We start from the raw sequence: 15883 nt of genomic DNA, 5'->3' as shown, positions 1-15883 counted from the left end.
TAGGCATTGGCATGTGGTCCATTGACATGCTGTTGGGTTTAGACCCACTGAACCAGCCTGTCAACTGAGGGGGGGGGTCCATCTCTCTCAGCAAACTGGAACTCAGCTTTTGTCTGTGTAACCCACACCGTGGCAGGTGCTACATGTGGACCAAGGGTCAAAGGTCAGGCTGACTGCAGGTGGGTTGTCTTCATAGAACCCGCTGTTGAAGTTTCCTGAACACCGTCCATACAGCTGATACAGCTGCAGTTACTTGCCTGGTTTTAAGTACCATTAGTGCCCCACCTGGGAATTAAAATGTGATCCAATAGGCCGGATTAGCACCTACACTCCTTTTTCTGCATTAAAAAACAGCAGCTGTGCAACAAGACTCAGGCACACAAAACACAAGACAAGTGGGTTTTTTTTTTTAAAGGCATTTGTAGTTTTATTTATTTTGCAAAAACCAAATAGACACCCGGGCCTCATGCAAAAGCATGCTGCCCCCAAACTGTTCAACAGGAATGTACATCTCTCCCCAACCCGGACGCCTCCGGCTCCTTCCTCCAGACGGGCCCGTGCCAGGAGACGCCGCGCTGCTCTTCCCCCAAAATAAATCTTACCTCTCGGAACAAGGCTACTTTACAGGAGGGCAACACTGGTCCACTAAAACACACAATCATCGAATTTACAAACTGACCGTTATTGACATTCACTGACCGCACTTCCCTGGAAAGTGGGGGAGGAGGGAGGGGGTGGGGAAACGAAAAGCTTTGATCGGTCAGGTGAGGTGGGGCTGGCAGGTGGGGGCGGGGCTTAATCGACCTCCTCCATGCGGGAGGCGTCGTCCTCGCCCTCCAGGGGCGGGACCTCCTCCGGGGCGGCCGCCGTCTCAGGCTCTTCTGTGGGGACGTCGTCATCATCGATACCTGTGCACAGGTGAGCGCAATCCCGTTAGCTCCCATAGCCACGCCCAGTGCGTCTTCACTACGTCTAAACCAGGGCTGCCCAACCCTGCTCCTGGAGGCCTACCGTCCTGTAGGGTCTCACTCCAACCTTGAAGCACACCCAATTCAGTGAACGGCTAGAGATCTTGTTCTATCAGTAGAATCAGGTGTGCCAAATTAGATTTGGGAGTGAAAACCTACAGGACCGTACATCCAGGAACAGGGTTGGACAGCAGTGCCCATGTCACAACATGAGGGCGGACTACATCAATGGTTGGTCATTTTTAAGTTGAGTTAACTCAAGAAAAGCTGAAATTCAGCTCCCTGAAACACCCATAAAGCCCTATGGCTTTTAGGGTCGCAGAAGTGGTTTCCTGTACAGACCACCAACACTAGTTACTTGGCCAGGGTGTGTGTGTGTGCGTACGTGTGTGTGTGTGTGCGCGTGTGTGAACCTCACCAAGCCCAAGCTTGATCATTCTGTAGATGCGGTTGGAGTGTGTCTGTGGGTCGTCCAGGGAGAAGCCGGAGGAGAGCAGGGCCGTCTCGAAGAGCAGGATCACCAGGTCCTTCACCGCCTTGTCGTTCTTGTCCACGTCGGCCTTCTGCCGCAGCGTCTGCACGATGGGGTGGTCGGGGTTGATCTCCAGGTGCTTCTTGGCCATCATGTAGCCCATGGTGGAGTTGTCCCGCAGGGCCTGCGCCTTCATGATGCGCTCCATGTTGGCCGTCCAGCCGTACGTGCTGGTGACGATGCAGCACGGGGACGACACCAGCCGGTTGGACACGGTCACCTGCGCGCACAGGTGAGCAGTCAGCCAGGTAACACGGCAGAGGTGGCGGTTCAGGTTAGTGCACATCAACGCCACGCCTGGGTCAAATGCAGTGGAACTCTTAAATGGGACAATTCGGAACACTGCTGCCGAGCAAAGAATTTATACGAATAAAAATGTAATCTTGAAGATTAGAAAATGCCACTTCATCAATATTCAGAAATTCAAGATTCATTTTTAAAATAATCTTACTGAAAGGTTGAGCATTTCAAATATGACCCACAGTGTTAGACAAAAGTTCAAACCATACAGATGCAGTAGAAAAACCATGTCAGTAAAACCGTGCGGTTAGATTTCCACCTTTGGCACACAAGCACGGTTGGAGTTTGGACGTTGGCGAGCACTTTCACCCAAAATGGCCACACACTTGCCAGTCCGTTCCAAGGTCACCTCTAAGTGCAAACGTACAGCCTTTGTGGTCACAACTGGTGACCTGCAGAACCTACCAGGGACAGGGACTCGCCAGGAACAGCCAATGGCTGCGGTTCGACTAGGGGGCCTGTGACCAACCAGAATAAGAGCAGCATGAGGCCAGAGCTCACCCAGTCTGAGCCTCCATGACAGAGCGAGTAAAACAGTGTCTACGCAAGATGGAGGCCGGAGCACCACACTGACTGGAGACAGACACGAGAGTGTGCGCGCGAGTCTCAATGCACCCTGCTTTAATTAGCGGTGCACAGCTACAGTGAGAACAAATTAATTGGCCAATTTGTAGTCTCAACTGGAACCTTCCATATCAAATATTAAAAATAAATTAAAAAGAAACTTAACAGGTCTTATGTGCATGGCCTTAAATGCAGATTGTAAACCTAATTTGGGTAAATCGCAGACGGATGAACAGATGACTGCACGGTGGATCTGCCCCCCTTCGGACACGAGGAGCAGGCAGACTCACCTTCTCCACTTTCTTGTCCAGGATCTCCTTCATGAGCTTGCAGAGCGTCTCGTAGCGAGCCTTGTCCTCCTCCATCTTCTTCTTCTCCTCCTCATCCTCGGGGAGCTCCAGGCCCTCCTTGGTGACGGACACCAGGGTCTTCCCCTCGAACTCCTTCAGCTGCTGCACGCAGTACTCGTCGATGGGCTCCGTCATGTACAGCACCTCGAAGCCGCGCTTGCGCACACGCTCCACGAAGGCCGAGTTGGCCACCTGGTCTTTGCTCTCACCTGGTGGAACGGACACGGGCAGGTGAAGTCAGGGTCATTCGGACCATCACAGGAGCTACAGGTTGGGTTTGGACACTTGTGGGATTTTGGGTCAGGAGGTTATACTCAGGTGTCGCTAATCGGCAATTAATGTAGCTCAACGGACTACAAATGACTAGCTTTAGCCGAGCAGTCTAACCTCAGCTCATTGAGTGTGTGAGAGTGTGTGAGTCAGCAGCCCCTCAGGATTGAGCCCCGTGTGTCAGGCGGAGGGGTACCTGTGATGTAGTAGATGGATTTCTGGTTGTCCTTCATGCGGCTCAGGTACTCTGTGAGGGAGGTCATCTCGTCGCCGGACTGGGAGCTGTGGTACCGCAGCAGCTCCGACAGCCTCTTGCGGTTCTGAGAGTCCTCGTGGATCCCCAACTGCACACAGACCCAGAATTACACCCCCGCCCAACTGCACACAAACCACTTTAATTCAACAATGCATTCAGTTTATAAAACACAGGAAATGCATTCACATGGCTTATAAACACAGGACAATACACACCCTTTCAGGCTTTAATTGAGGCGTGCACATTTCTGAAGACCTCTGCAGTACCCACTGTTTCACAAACATAAGTTGTCCTCACTGATGTATTGAACATTCTGGTTAGTCCTACATGTCACTGAACACTCAGGATTTTCCAGATTTTACCAGCATCATGTTATCAAACGTAATCTTTTAGAGATTGTGTGGCCATATGGTGTCAGTAGGGAAGTTTCTGGCGTTGTTGGTCCACTACAGCCTGTCAAATCAAACACCTCTCAGCCTGAAGTCTTGGAGCAGGTTTTTCTGACAGGCGGTCATACACATGTAGGCGACAAGACGACAGAGCTACCTCTGGAGCACTTCAGGACAAAAGCACACGCTACACGGGTGCCACACGCGTTAGTGCTGCAGCACACACACCTTCAGGTTCTTGGAGAAGGCATCGTAGAACTTCTTGTAGTTGTCCTTGTCCTCGGCCAGCTCGGTGAACAGCTCCAGGCACTTCTTCACGATGTTCTTCCGGATGACCTTCAGGATCTTGCTCTGCTGCAGCATCTCTCGGGAGATGTTCAGGGGCAGGTCCTCGGAGTCCACCACGCCACGGATGAAGTCTGTGTGGGGAACCGGGACGTTAGCCCACCTGGAGGACCCGCCCGCCTCAGTTCACTAAAGACTAATGCTGCATCACCGTTCTAGAGCACCGCCTCAACCATGAGCCGAAAGAACCAAGGACTCGACTGGTTTTGGCTTCACCTTAAATCACCAACCGATTCAGGACCAAGAACCAGAGCTGGATAACTGCAGCGTAAAACCCAGAACCCACCCAAATCTGGAACAGGGACTGGAGTAAAAAGCGGTTCTGGGTCTTAGTCAATGCAGTTATCCTGCGAATCTGGCTGCGTGATACAGGCACCTGGTGAGGAGAAGGTGACCTCCATTCCAGCAAAGCAACGCTGGCCAATAAGTCTAAAGCAGGGGTGAGAAGCACCGCTCATAACGGAGGAACAAAACCGGAGTACTGCTACCAGATACTGGGCTACACTCGCATGCGTACGGATGATCTGCTCCACACAGGCGAGTGCAGGTACAGGTGGGAGACTTACTCAGGTACTCTGGGATGAGCTCCTCACAGCTGTCCATGATGAACACCCTCCTCACGTACAGCTTGATGTTGTTCTTCTTCTTCTTGTTCTCGAAGAGGTCGAAGGGCGCGCGGCGGGGGATGAAGAGCAGAGCCCGGAACTCGAGCTGGCCCTCCACGGAGAAGTGCTGCAGGGGACACGCACAGGGCAAAGGTCAGAGGTCAGAGGTCACACCGCTGAGGGAAGCAAAACACCATTTGAGCAAAACCACTGCATTATTGATGCACTTTAGTGGTAGGAAGGTGAGCATTGCTGGGCTGAATGGTTGAGTGCATGTTTCACGTTACAGGCAGGTGACAGATGGTCGCATCGCTTTGTCAAACTGCAGTTTACATTGGTATCCGTTTACAGCTACATGTGAGCCGAAACCGTGCCGCGTTCAGGACGGTGCTGCAGGGTACAGCAGCAGGAGGTCCTGCCTGGTGATGCAACTCAGCCCTGTAGAACATCAGTGTGTCCATGACACACTGCCACCTTCCCCGTGCCTCACCTTGACGGCCAGGTGGTCCTCCCAGTCGTTGGTGAGGCTCTTGTAGAACTCGCCGTACTCCTCGGTGGTGATGTCGTCGGGGTTGCGGGTCCAGATGGGCTTGGTCTTGTTCAGCTCCTCCTGGTCGATGTACTTCTCCTTGATCTTCTTCTTCTTCTTCTTGTCCTTGGACTCCTCCTCGTCATCGGAGCCCACGTCCTCGATCTTGGGCTTGTCCTCGCCGTCCTCGTCCTTCTCCTTCTCCTCCGCCTTCTCCTCCTCCGCCTCGTCGTCGCTGATCTCCTTGTCACGCTCCTTCTCCACCTGCGGACGGAAGGAGGGAAACCGTCACCCACAAACCGTAACGCAACGCAGGCGAAAGAGCGCCCAAATTAAATTCCACACAAATCCTGAAGCATCGCAGCCCAGTCGATGCATGGAGCAGCCTGCCCAGCTCATCCTGAAGCAACCTCATTCAGGGCCAGTTTCAATTTAGTCCATGACTAGGCTTAATTAGTCAGAAACTGGCCCTCAATCCAGGTTTAGCTCCTTACCGATGACATCACAGTGCTGTACATACAGGGCTTTGGGGGTGCAGACAGGGTGACGGGGCGCTGGGTTTGGGGGGTACTCACGAACAGGGTGATGGGGTACCCGATGAACTGAGAGTGCTTCTTCACCACCTCCTTGACCCGCTTCTCCTCCACGTACTCCGTCTGGTCCTCCTTCAGGTGCAGGATCACTTTGGTGCCTCGGCCGATTGGCTCCCCTGAAAACAGAACCCAAATTTACCCTTTCAGTCCCCCCCACACACACAAACACACCAACCCAAATTTACCCCTTCAGGCTTTGACCTCCGAATATGCCAATAATTTCGGAAAGATAAGAGCCCGTCATTTTACCCCTGAATCTTTATCAAATTGCTGGCAAGTACTTAACACTAAATTGTTCCACACCTAGTTCAGCAAGGGGATAACTAAAAGAAATATGCTGCAAATCTTATAGAAGACTTTATGGTGCCGTGGTCCAGTTAGCATGTGCACATTAGCGGTGTGGTTTAGCAGGAGGCTGAACGGTACCGTGGTCCAGTTTGACGGTGAAGGACCCTCCGGCGGACGACTCCCAGGCGTACTGCTCGTCGTCGTTGTGTTTGGTGATGACCACGACCCGCTCCGCCACCAGGTAGGCGGAGTAGAAGCCCACACCGAACTGTCCGATCATGGAGATGTCTGCTCCAGCCTGGAGACGCAGGGGAGGGGGGCGTCAAACACACGCACACCACAAATTACCCCAAAACAATGGGGCACACTTCTTGGGTTCCTTCCCAATTTCGTAGGACCAGAATCAGAAGAACCCCTACACTCTCCATCTACATCATTAGCCAGAGAACTGAGAATTTTAAATTTCACTTTTCACTCATTCCCTCCAGTCCAGTGTAATTTCTTGTACAGGGCACCAACTACATGTAAAATGGTGGTAGATTTAGAATGGTAGATCCATTATCGTAACCCGCTTATCCTGAACAGGGTTGCAGGGGGGCTGGAGCCTATCCCAGCATACATTGGGTGAAAGGCAAGAATACACCCTGGACAGGTCGCCAGTCCATCGCAGGGCACACACACCATTCACTCACACACTCATACCCACGGGCAATTTAGACTCTCCAATCAGCCTAACCTGCATGTCTTTGGACTGTGGGAGGAAGCTGGAGCACACGGAGGTAGATTTCATTGACATGTCAATTTCCCCAAAGGGGACGATTCAATGTAGGACATAAATGGACCATCTTCGGTCCCAAATCAGGCCCCCCACTGGTTACTGGCGTACCTGCAGGGCCTCCATGAAGGCCTTGGTCCCGGACTTGGCGATGGTGCCCAGGTTGTTGATGAGGTCGGCCTTGGTCATGCCGATGCCGGTGTCGGTGAGCGTGAGCGTGCGCTCCTGCACGTTGGGGATGATCTCGATCTTCAGCTCCTTCCCGCTGTCCAGCTTGGTGGGGTCTGTCAGACTTTCATACCGGATTTTATCCAGAGCCTGCCGGGGCAAACACTCAGTTCACTACAGATACACAACGCCGAAAACGGGCAACGCTGAGGAAGAGTCACTTTCACAGATCTCCTGTAATTAAAATAAACTGAAATGGCACCTGTGGGATAGGGTCAAATCACTCCCATTATACTGCAATAAATTCTGCAGATTTTAAATGAAATTATTAAAATACATAATTACACTTGATAATTAGAGATGATTACAGCCATCATCAACTGGAATAAAACCAGCAAACTAAATGGTTTGCCCATTTGGTGTAATTAGGGCATTTTGCCGATTGGCTGTGACCTTGGCAAACTGACTGCCGATTGGGTGCGATGAATGGAAAGTGTTTCTGATTGGACGGCGCTCAGGCAGCAGGTCCTCACATCAGAGGCGTTGGAGATGATCTCCCTGAGGAAGATCTCCTTGTTGGAGTAGAAGGTGTTGATGATCAGGGACATCAGCTGGGCGATCTCCGCCTGGAAGGCGAAGGTCTCCGCCTCCTCCTCTTGGCGCATTTCTTCAGGCATCTGCAGGAGAAGCAAACAAACGTCAGTCCCACCCCAAAGCTAACACCCTCCGGAGACTCCCACCCGAGAGGGCAGGCCTCATAGCAGAGAACCTTGGCTCCACCCCATTTGGGAGGGTCTAGAACCGGTTGGTACAGAACTGCTCATGTATATGCATATTTAACAAAATTAATCATATCCTGTTACACGGATTTTATTGCAGCTATAAGGGCAACAGACATTATGCCAACTGATCCGAGTTCTGAAGGTCATTCCTGAAGCATAGCGCTAGAGAAGTGACCAGGTTTTATTCATAGCAGCTTTTGTCCAACATCTGACCTCTAGTCAAACCGCTGAATTTGACGTCGGATCGTTTACAGCTGTGGTTCACATGGACCGGAGTCAAACTGGATAATGTGCGAAATGAATCTGATCGTTTAGGTCGAAGCGTCTGAACAGGAAAGGGCACCATTTCAGATCCGGATTTTCTGCACAATCATTCAGTCGGTTTCCCTTGTGCTCCGCCCGCCGGATGTTACGCAAGCTGCAGGCGAGCTACGCAACATGGCGACGCTCAATGCAGACAGCGGACACAAGCACGTGGGTAAAGTGAACCCGAAAAACAAAACCCTGGTAGATTTAACGAAAATACAACTCACTAGCGAACGAATTTCAGCTTCGGTGGTTTAAAACACGGGCCACTCAGTTTTACGGAATGTGACGGAGAATGTGACGGAATGGCTAGTGTTCAAGGAAGCGACTTGATTAATTTCTCCAATCATTTAGCCCTTTATCAAAGATTCAAACAATTAAAATAATTTTTTTATTTGGCTTCAAATGTTCAAATCCACTACGTGTTGGTTCGCTTATAAATTACACATCTGGTGACCAAAGGCAAATTAACGTTAGGCCAGGTGGTAGGCCTACCCAAAGTCTGGTTAATTTTACAACAAAAACTGCAGGACAGACAGCCGGTCGATACATTGGTCTTAAATTAAACCACAAGGAACACCCTCCTGAAATCAATTAAAGCAATTTCAACCCTATACTGCCAATTCAATAAACATAGTGGTCCAGTGTATGTTACTCGATGTAGCAAGCTAGCCAATTAGCTAACTGGGCGGCGTTTCAATCCTTCCAATGATACACGGTCATAAATTGCATTTAGACTACGGACTTGTTAATTGAGGGAAAGAAAGGGGTATTACTAAAGCAACAACCGACTAGTTAAATGTGACACTCAACAAAGGCGTGAACACATCGTGGCAAACCTCACACCTGATCAATAGGCAGCGAATGTTTTGCAGTGATGCCGGTCCCAGCCGACAAAAGCGCACCATCTCACTATACGCTCATTTTAGATTATCTACTAATTTACCAGTAATTTCCCCAACAACAAAAATAAAACTTCATTACCTTTCAGTTTCGTTCAGCTTGTTCTTCTTGAATAAAATGCGACCAAATTGTCCGAATCCTTCTGCACCCTGACGCTAGGAAATTGAAAGGGATTTGCGTTTGAAAAAACCGATATCTTTATACCCTCTGTGTATACGGAACGTATCCTTCCGCGGACTGGGACACTTGCGATGCGGTAGTTCTAGAAGCATCTCAACTGGCAAGCCGGAACTACGGCTGAAGTTTGCCTGTGAATGGACGGTATCCATAGAGCCGCCATCCTGTATTTTTACTTGAAGACAACAATTTAAACGGAAAATTCTGGTTGTTTAATCGTCTGACCTGGTATTATTAGATAGTCCATTGGCTTTTTAGTCCCTTAGGCAGCAAACTGATAGAAAATGTTCTGAAAGTAAACTAGTATCAGGCATGTCTCGTTCTACTTAAATACTAAAATCTACTATTTAGATAAATGTTGAAGTCACTAGCGATTTGTGTTATTTTTAAATGAAGAAAGATAAAATGTTATTCTTTATCAGCAATTATTGTGGAGAATATGTGAACCCTGCATAAAAGTTGCATTGATATTGTTATGTTGTTTGCTGGAAATGTGACAAAATGTTTCACCAATAAAATGTAGTGTAAACTGGAGTTTAGTGCAGTGCATGGCGGCAACTATTTCTGAATTATGGGAACATTTGGTATTGGGAGTGTGGATGTATATCCTAGTGATGGGTGGGGGCAGGGTGTTTCTTTGTTAGATGCACCCCCTATATTATCATGTTGTACTGGGTGATACTGTTAGCATTCTCTCCCCCTCCCCCATATATTATTTCATTAATGGGCAGCCTGTAGTCTAGTGTCTAAGGGGCCTGTAGTCTAGTGGCTAAGGTGCCTGTAGTCTAGTGTCTAAGGGGCCTGTAGTCTAGTGGCTAAGGTGCCTGTAGTCTAGTGTCTAAGGGGCCTGTAGTCTAGCGGCTAAGGAGCCTGTAGTCTAGTGTCTAAGGGGCCTGTAGTCTAGCGGCTAAGGAGCCTGTAGTCTAGTGTCTAAGGGGCCTGTAGTCTAGCGGCTAAGGGGCCTGTAGTCTAGTGGCTAAGGTGCATGACTAGGACCTAGGACTAGGACCTGTGCTACACTATCCCCAGTGTAGCACAGCTGCAGAGCCCCTGAGCAAGGCCCTTAACCCCCACATTGCTCCAGGGGGGATTGGCCCCTGCTCAGTCAACTGTAAGTCACTTTGGATAAAAGGAAAGAAAGGTCCTAATGAATCAAACCACAGTAACGAAGGCAGTTTTCAAATAGCAAGTAACACACTATTCAACACCCTATTCTCTTGATTAAAATCTCTTGAGACAATCCAACTGGTCAACTAAGCCTACACTGAAATTATTTTGTATTAGAGTAGCTATAGCGTTCAGCAATATAAACAGTAGACTATTGTATCATAACTGATGTTATATGTTGTTACATTATATACTTCCTTCTATCAAAAAGATGGGGATGCCTTGGATGTTCAGAGACTAAATTGTATAACTGTTTTAACGATTTGTGAAGTACCTGCCAGGAGGTCATTTCGGTGTAAATGGAGGACTATTTTCTCCTGTTTATACTATTGCTGTCAAACTAGCTGCCGCTTACTTTTCAATAGACTTTTTCTGGAAAGAAAAACATTGACATAATTTCGTACACTTCGTTAATCGCACATAATGACGTTAAAATCAGTACTCAGTAGTGCCACGGAAGGATATTCACACAGTCAGAGTGGGTTGTACTTCGGTTTGTTCCAGTTCTTTCCATCTTAAACCCGCCTCGTTGATGACGTCACATGCCTGTCAAATGCGGGCTTTTTCGCGGCAACACCAAGCCTGTTGCCTTGGATGCAGAGAAGCTGCAACTAGACAAAGGACGCGCTATTAGCATAGCGTGGCTAACAACACAAACCATTAGTATTTCATTAAAACGGGTTAGCTATTAGCGTAACGACTTGGATGTGGTGTTAATGGAGTGTAAAACGCATCTATACAGCTAAATACAACAACGCTATTTATGGGAAGTTTATAAAAGCACTGTAGCTAGCTTGGTGTAAATGTTGTTGTTGTAGCCTAGCCTAAGGATGTGCGATATTAATTATTCTAGTGAGTAATTTGTAGTTAGACGATGTGATGATAACTAAAACTCACGAAGTCTTAATTAAAGATGGCTCTGTAGTCTATGATCTTGTGTTATATTTATCGTGTATTTACTGGGGGGAAAAAACTATTTTTGTTTTGACGCATAACATTGTTGTGGTGGCTTGCGGCCAGCTCCCAGAACGTGACTCCAGGGCGCGCCATGATGGCCTATCACAGATTGATATAAGAACACGGAAGGGCAAAACGCGACCGAGTGCATCTTAACAGTTGCGTAAAATAGTTGTTCTTGCCATTCAAGATCAACTGCAAAAACATGTTTTGCGTCCTGAAAGGTACCACAGGTTTGTGGTTCCTGGTACATTTACGCAAGAGCCAGATAACTAGAAATATACAGTACTGTGCAGAAGTCTTATTTTTTTTGTGTGTGTCAGTGTAAAATAACACATTGGAAGAATATTCATTTTCCAAACGATGTAATTTTACAGAGACATTTTTGTATTTAATTTAAAAAAGTAACATTACTGTAAGCAATTTACTCCTTTTTTACATAAATACTTGATCAAGGCTGTCTGAGATCAGAAGCAAGGAGCCAACCAAAGTTTGCAGAAGAACTGTGGCAAGTTCTCCAACATGCTTGGAACAACCTCCCTGCTGATTGTCTTATAGAACTGCAGGACAGCATTGGCTATCTCAGAGTGATGTTTTAACACTGAAGGGTGGATTTGATTCAGTTTTTAACTATTCTGCCAAATTTCTAAAATGTAAATGTACAGTACGTTTATTTAGGACCTTTCCTTGAATTATTTTGGAAAGAATCTTATCTCTACAGAATGTTATACAGTAAGACTTTAGCGCAGTACTGTATGTTATCTGCCTCAGCGTTCAGCCATGCGCGGAACCCCCTATTTTAACCAGTGGTATTATTTTACAATGTAATATTATTTAGACAATTGTTGATAACACACATTTAATGGTTACTGTAAATGGTTAGGGAATGGAATGGAATATATTCATAATAAATATTATTTAGGTATTGCAACAGTGAAAACCCGCTCAGTCACTGTTATTGAAATGGGAGTTAGAGCAGTCTGTGTGGCAGAGCAGTCTGTGGTCAGAGCAGTCTGTGGTCAGTGCAGTCTGTGGTCAGTGCAGTCTGTGGTTAGTGCAGTCTGTGGTCAGAGCAGTCTGTGGTCAGAGCAGTCTGGTCAGTGCAGTCTGTGGTCAGAGCAGTCTGTGGTCAGAGCAGTCTGTGGTCAGTGCAGTCTGTGGTCAGAGCAGTCTGTGGTCAGTGCAGTCTGTGGTCAGAGCAGTCTGTGGTCAGTGCAGTCTGTGGTCAGAGCAGTCTGTGGTTAGTGATGGCTATCGTCAGAGCAGTCTGTGGTCAGAGCAGTCTGTGGTCAGTGCAGTCTGTGGTCAGAGCAGTCTGTGGTCAGAGCAGTCTGTGGTCAGTGCAGTCTGTGGTCAGCGCACTGAGTCTTCCCTGAGTGTGAGATCAGTCCTCTATTATCCATCTTGATTTATTCAGCTAAATCACATTGAGATTGAGACCTCATTTTCAAGAGAGACCTGATTTACATAAAATATTCATGAACAAATAATCCAAAATATATCTTATTATATTATATTATATTATTATACATATGTATAGTGTAATTGAAATGACAAATTACAGTAAACAAATACAATACCTCATCACTTAAAAGAATGACGTCGTGTGAAGGCTTGAGGCCGTGTGGAGGCTTGAGGTCGTGTGGAGGCTTGAGGTCGTGTGGAGGCTTGAGGTCGTGTGAAGGCTTGAGGTCTTGTGGAGGCTTGAGGTCGTGTGAAGGCTTGAGGTCTTGTGGAGGCTTGAGGCCGTGTGGAGGCTTGAGGTCGTGTGGAGGCTTGAGGTCTTGTGGAGGCTTGAGGCCGTGTGGAGGCTTGAGGTCGTGTGGAGGCTTGAGGTCTTGTGGAGGCTTGAGGTCGTGTGGAGGCTTGAGGTCGTGTGGAGGCTTGAGGTCTTGTGGAGGCTTGAGGTCTTGTGGAGGCTTGAGGTCGTGTGGAGGCTTGAGGTCGTGTGGAGGCTTGAGGTCGTGTGGAGGCTTGAGGCCGTGTGGAGGCTTGAGGTCGTGTGGAGGCTTGAGGGAGGCTTGAGGTCGTGTGGAGGCTTGAGGTCGTGTGGAGGCTTGAGGCCGTGTGGAGGCTTGAGGCCGTGTGGAGGCTTGAGGTCGTGTCGTGTGGAGGCTTGAGTTTGTGTGGAGGCTTGAGGTCGTGTGGAGGCTTGAGGTCGTGTGGAGGCTTGAGGTCTTGTGGAGGCTTGAGGCCTTGCCTCTCTGTGGGTGTGGCTCATGAGGTCGGTGACATGTGTAGCGGACAGCTCAGCACCAAAGAGGTGTGGGCAGGACATCTGTCACTATGGCTGAGTTGTGTACGCTGTCTGTTGTAGAGTGCATTCTCTACCTGACCGCCATGGTGGTACTGTGCATCTGCTCAGGAATGATGAAGTTAATCAGACACCATTGTGTCCTGTCAGTGAGCACTGGTGCTTAGTCAGCCCCACACAGAGACACACACACACACACACACACAGACACACTGCTCATCTCTCCCTGTATGAGCTCAGGTCCACACAGACACACACACACACACACACACACAGAGACACACACACAGACACACATGCACACACACACAGACACACACACACACACACACACACACACAAGACCCTTCAGACTCATTCCCAGCCCGCTGTGGGGAATAAACCGAATTAAAAAATATATATTAGTCACATTTGGAAGGCACTAGAAATATCCCACAATGCACCGTAAAATCTAGTGAACAACCACTAGAAAGGTGCATATGAACCACAAACCTGTTTTCAGTTTCAGTTCAAGCTGTGGGAGATGATGGCGCAGTCCAGGAGCAATTCAAATGAAAGAACATCTCTTCTGGGTTTTGCCACGTTCATGACAAATATGTTTCCATTTAGCATTATAATAAAAACTATCTAAATATAACCTAATTTAGCTGGTGTATTCATTATTCTATAATCCAAAACCTGTTTTCCTTGTTCGGATGTAGGCTAGATGTTTACTCAGTGAAAATGTGTTCTGTTACATTTGCAACAAATAAAATAAGACATGGCCATGTTTCATGTTTTTAAATACAATTTTTGGTAAAAATGATGTTAAAATGATGTTAATTACAAATTAAACACTGCATGGTTATGTGAGCTGCATCTTGACTGGGCTTTGCTAGAGAGAAATTAGGTTTAATATATCTGGAGTATTGTTTTGAGAGCCGGCTGTATGATGTTTGTTAATGGTTTTGTGGCTATATTCAGCAGCATGTAGCCGACGTGATAAAGCAGTTTCCTTTCAAAAGATGACGTCTGCTGTTCAAATTAACTGTTTATTTAGCAAACTATATAGCGCACTAAATGGACATTCACTCGCAAATGAGTTATTAGTGAATAGTGAGCCAGTTCAAACAGCTCAAAATACTCTCAAAAAGTGCAAACCCTGCCTTCTGGTCCTCTTGGTTGGCTCAACTGCACCAGGCAACATCAATTGAGCACAGAAAAGTATTTGAATCCAAAACAATCACGTATTTGACCCAGGTCTGATTTTTACCAACACCAATAGAAATAGTAATGGGTCTATATAGGTAAATTAACGAGAGTTATCACCTGTAGCCAGGCCATTTATTTACTCCTCTTATGAGATGTATGATTAAATAATGAAATATGGCTCCTGATGTGCTCAGTATGTTATTTGTAATTAATTTGTGTATTAACGGCACATTTTAAATAATTTCCTTTCTGCTGTTAATGGAAACATGAATATCCCTCTAGGGATCCATAAATAATGTAATTATTTACTATTTATTATTGTATTCTACTTGATAACAGTATCTGCTAAGCATATACCTCATTATGTGTCCCCTTAGAATCCTCAGCAGAATATGTGTGTGTACAAGCTGTAAGGAAGTGGAAGGATTCTGTGTTATGAATGAAGTCGAAGGCCTGTTTTATCGCAGGTTCACCACTAGGTGGCAGAGTTGTGATTTGAAAGTTTAGGTAACGTTTTACTGCTGAACTTTGATGAGACTGATCGTTGTTTCTGTCCAGCTATAAGCATGATGTTTATTTGTGTTCCACTAAGATTATTAGTGGAACGCAAATAACACACGTACATAGAGCATTGCATTGTGGGTGGTAATTGGGTGGTGACCTAACTTTCCTAACACCGACAGTAATTTATGATTTTAAAAGACGGGGCTTTGGTCCGACCTGTAGGTGGAAATAGCCTGGGACGCTGGAATTCCTGAGTGTGCGGTTTTTAAGTGGGTCAGTCGCTGCGTGTGATTGGCTGCACTGCTATTGGCCTGCCCTGTCTGGGTGCTGCTGCAGGACTCTGCCACCAGATGGCGCCCTCTCAGATGTGTATGATGGTCCAGCTCTCCCTCACACACATCACACTCACACGCATCTCTCTTTCAAATCCAAATGAGCTTTATTGGCAGGACATACATAGATACATATTGCCAAAGCATGAGGAAAATACAACAAACACCTGTGTGCGTGTGTGTGTGTGTGTGTGTGTGTGTGTGTGTCTCTATGTCTCTCTCACACATTCACACACACACACACACACACACCTGTCTGGATTGGTGTGTACAGGGTAAAGCAAAGAGAAACAGCAGCTGTGTAACAGGTGGCAGAACTCTGTCCCAGTAAAAGAGTGTAAAGCAAGGCTAATGTAAGTTTAGACACGTGTGCTGAGC

The 15883-nt window shown here is 47.3% G+C and overlaps 1 protein-coding gene across 1 annotated transcript; it reads right to left on the bottom strand.

The window, feature by feature from the left end:
• Nucleotides 1–400: 400 nt before the first annotated feature.
• hsp90ab1 (heat shock protein 90, alpha (cytosolic), class B member 1) lies at nucleotides 401–9159 on the bottom strand. Its single transcript, XM_061241944.1, has 12 exons — nucleotides 9005–9159; nucleotides 7466–7609; nucleotides 6876–7082; nucleotides 6128–6287; nucleotides 5684–5817; nucleotides 5070–5372; nucleotides 4541–4706; nucleotides 3858–4048; nucleotides 3181–3328; nucleotides 2655–2923; nucleotides 1387–1720; nucleotides 401–908 (listed from the first exon to the last, which is right to left on the bottom strand). Exons 2-12 carry the CDS (start codon nucleotides 7607–7609, stop codon nucleotides 796–798), a joined length of 2169 nt encoding a protein of 722 aa, XP_061097928.1. The 5' UTR covers nucleotides 9005–9159; the 3' UTR covers nucleotides 401–795.
• Between the last annotated feature and the right edge of the window lie 6724 nt (nucleotides 9160–15883).

Source organism: Conger conger, chromosome 5 (genome assembly GCF_963514075.1).
Source record: "Conger conger chromosome 5, fConCon1.1, whole genome shotgun sequence".
Lineage (NCBI taxonomy): Eukaryota > Metazoa > Chordata > Actinopteri > Anguilliformes > Congridae > Conger > Conger conger.
Note: the sequence above shows the minus strand (reverse complement) of the source record. Positions and strands in the feature narration are given on the sequence as shown.

Excerpts from the sequence above, each read along its gene's own strand:
- hsp90ab1 (XM_061241944.1), bottom strand. The coding sequence starts at position 7,609 with ATGCCTGAAGAAATGCGCCAAGAGGAGGAGGCGGAGACCTTCGCCTTC. Across the intron at positions 7,083-7,465 it reads TCATCTCCAACGCCTCTGAT|GCTCTGGATAAAATCCGGTA; the intron begins GTGAGGACCTGC and ends TTGCCCCGGCAG. Across the intron at positions 1,721-2,654 it reads TGGACAAGAAAGTGGAGAAG|GTGACCGTGTCCAACCGGCT; the intron begins GTGAGTCTGCCT and ends CTGTGCGCGCAG.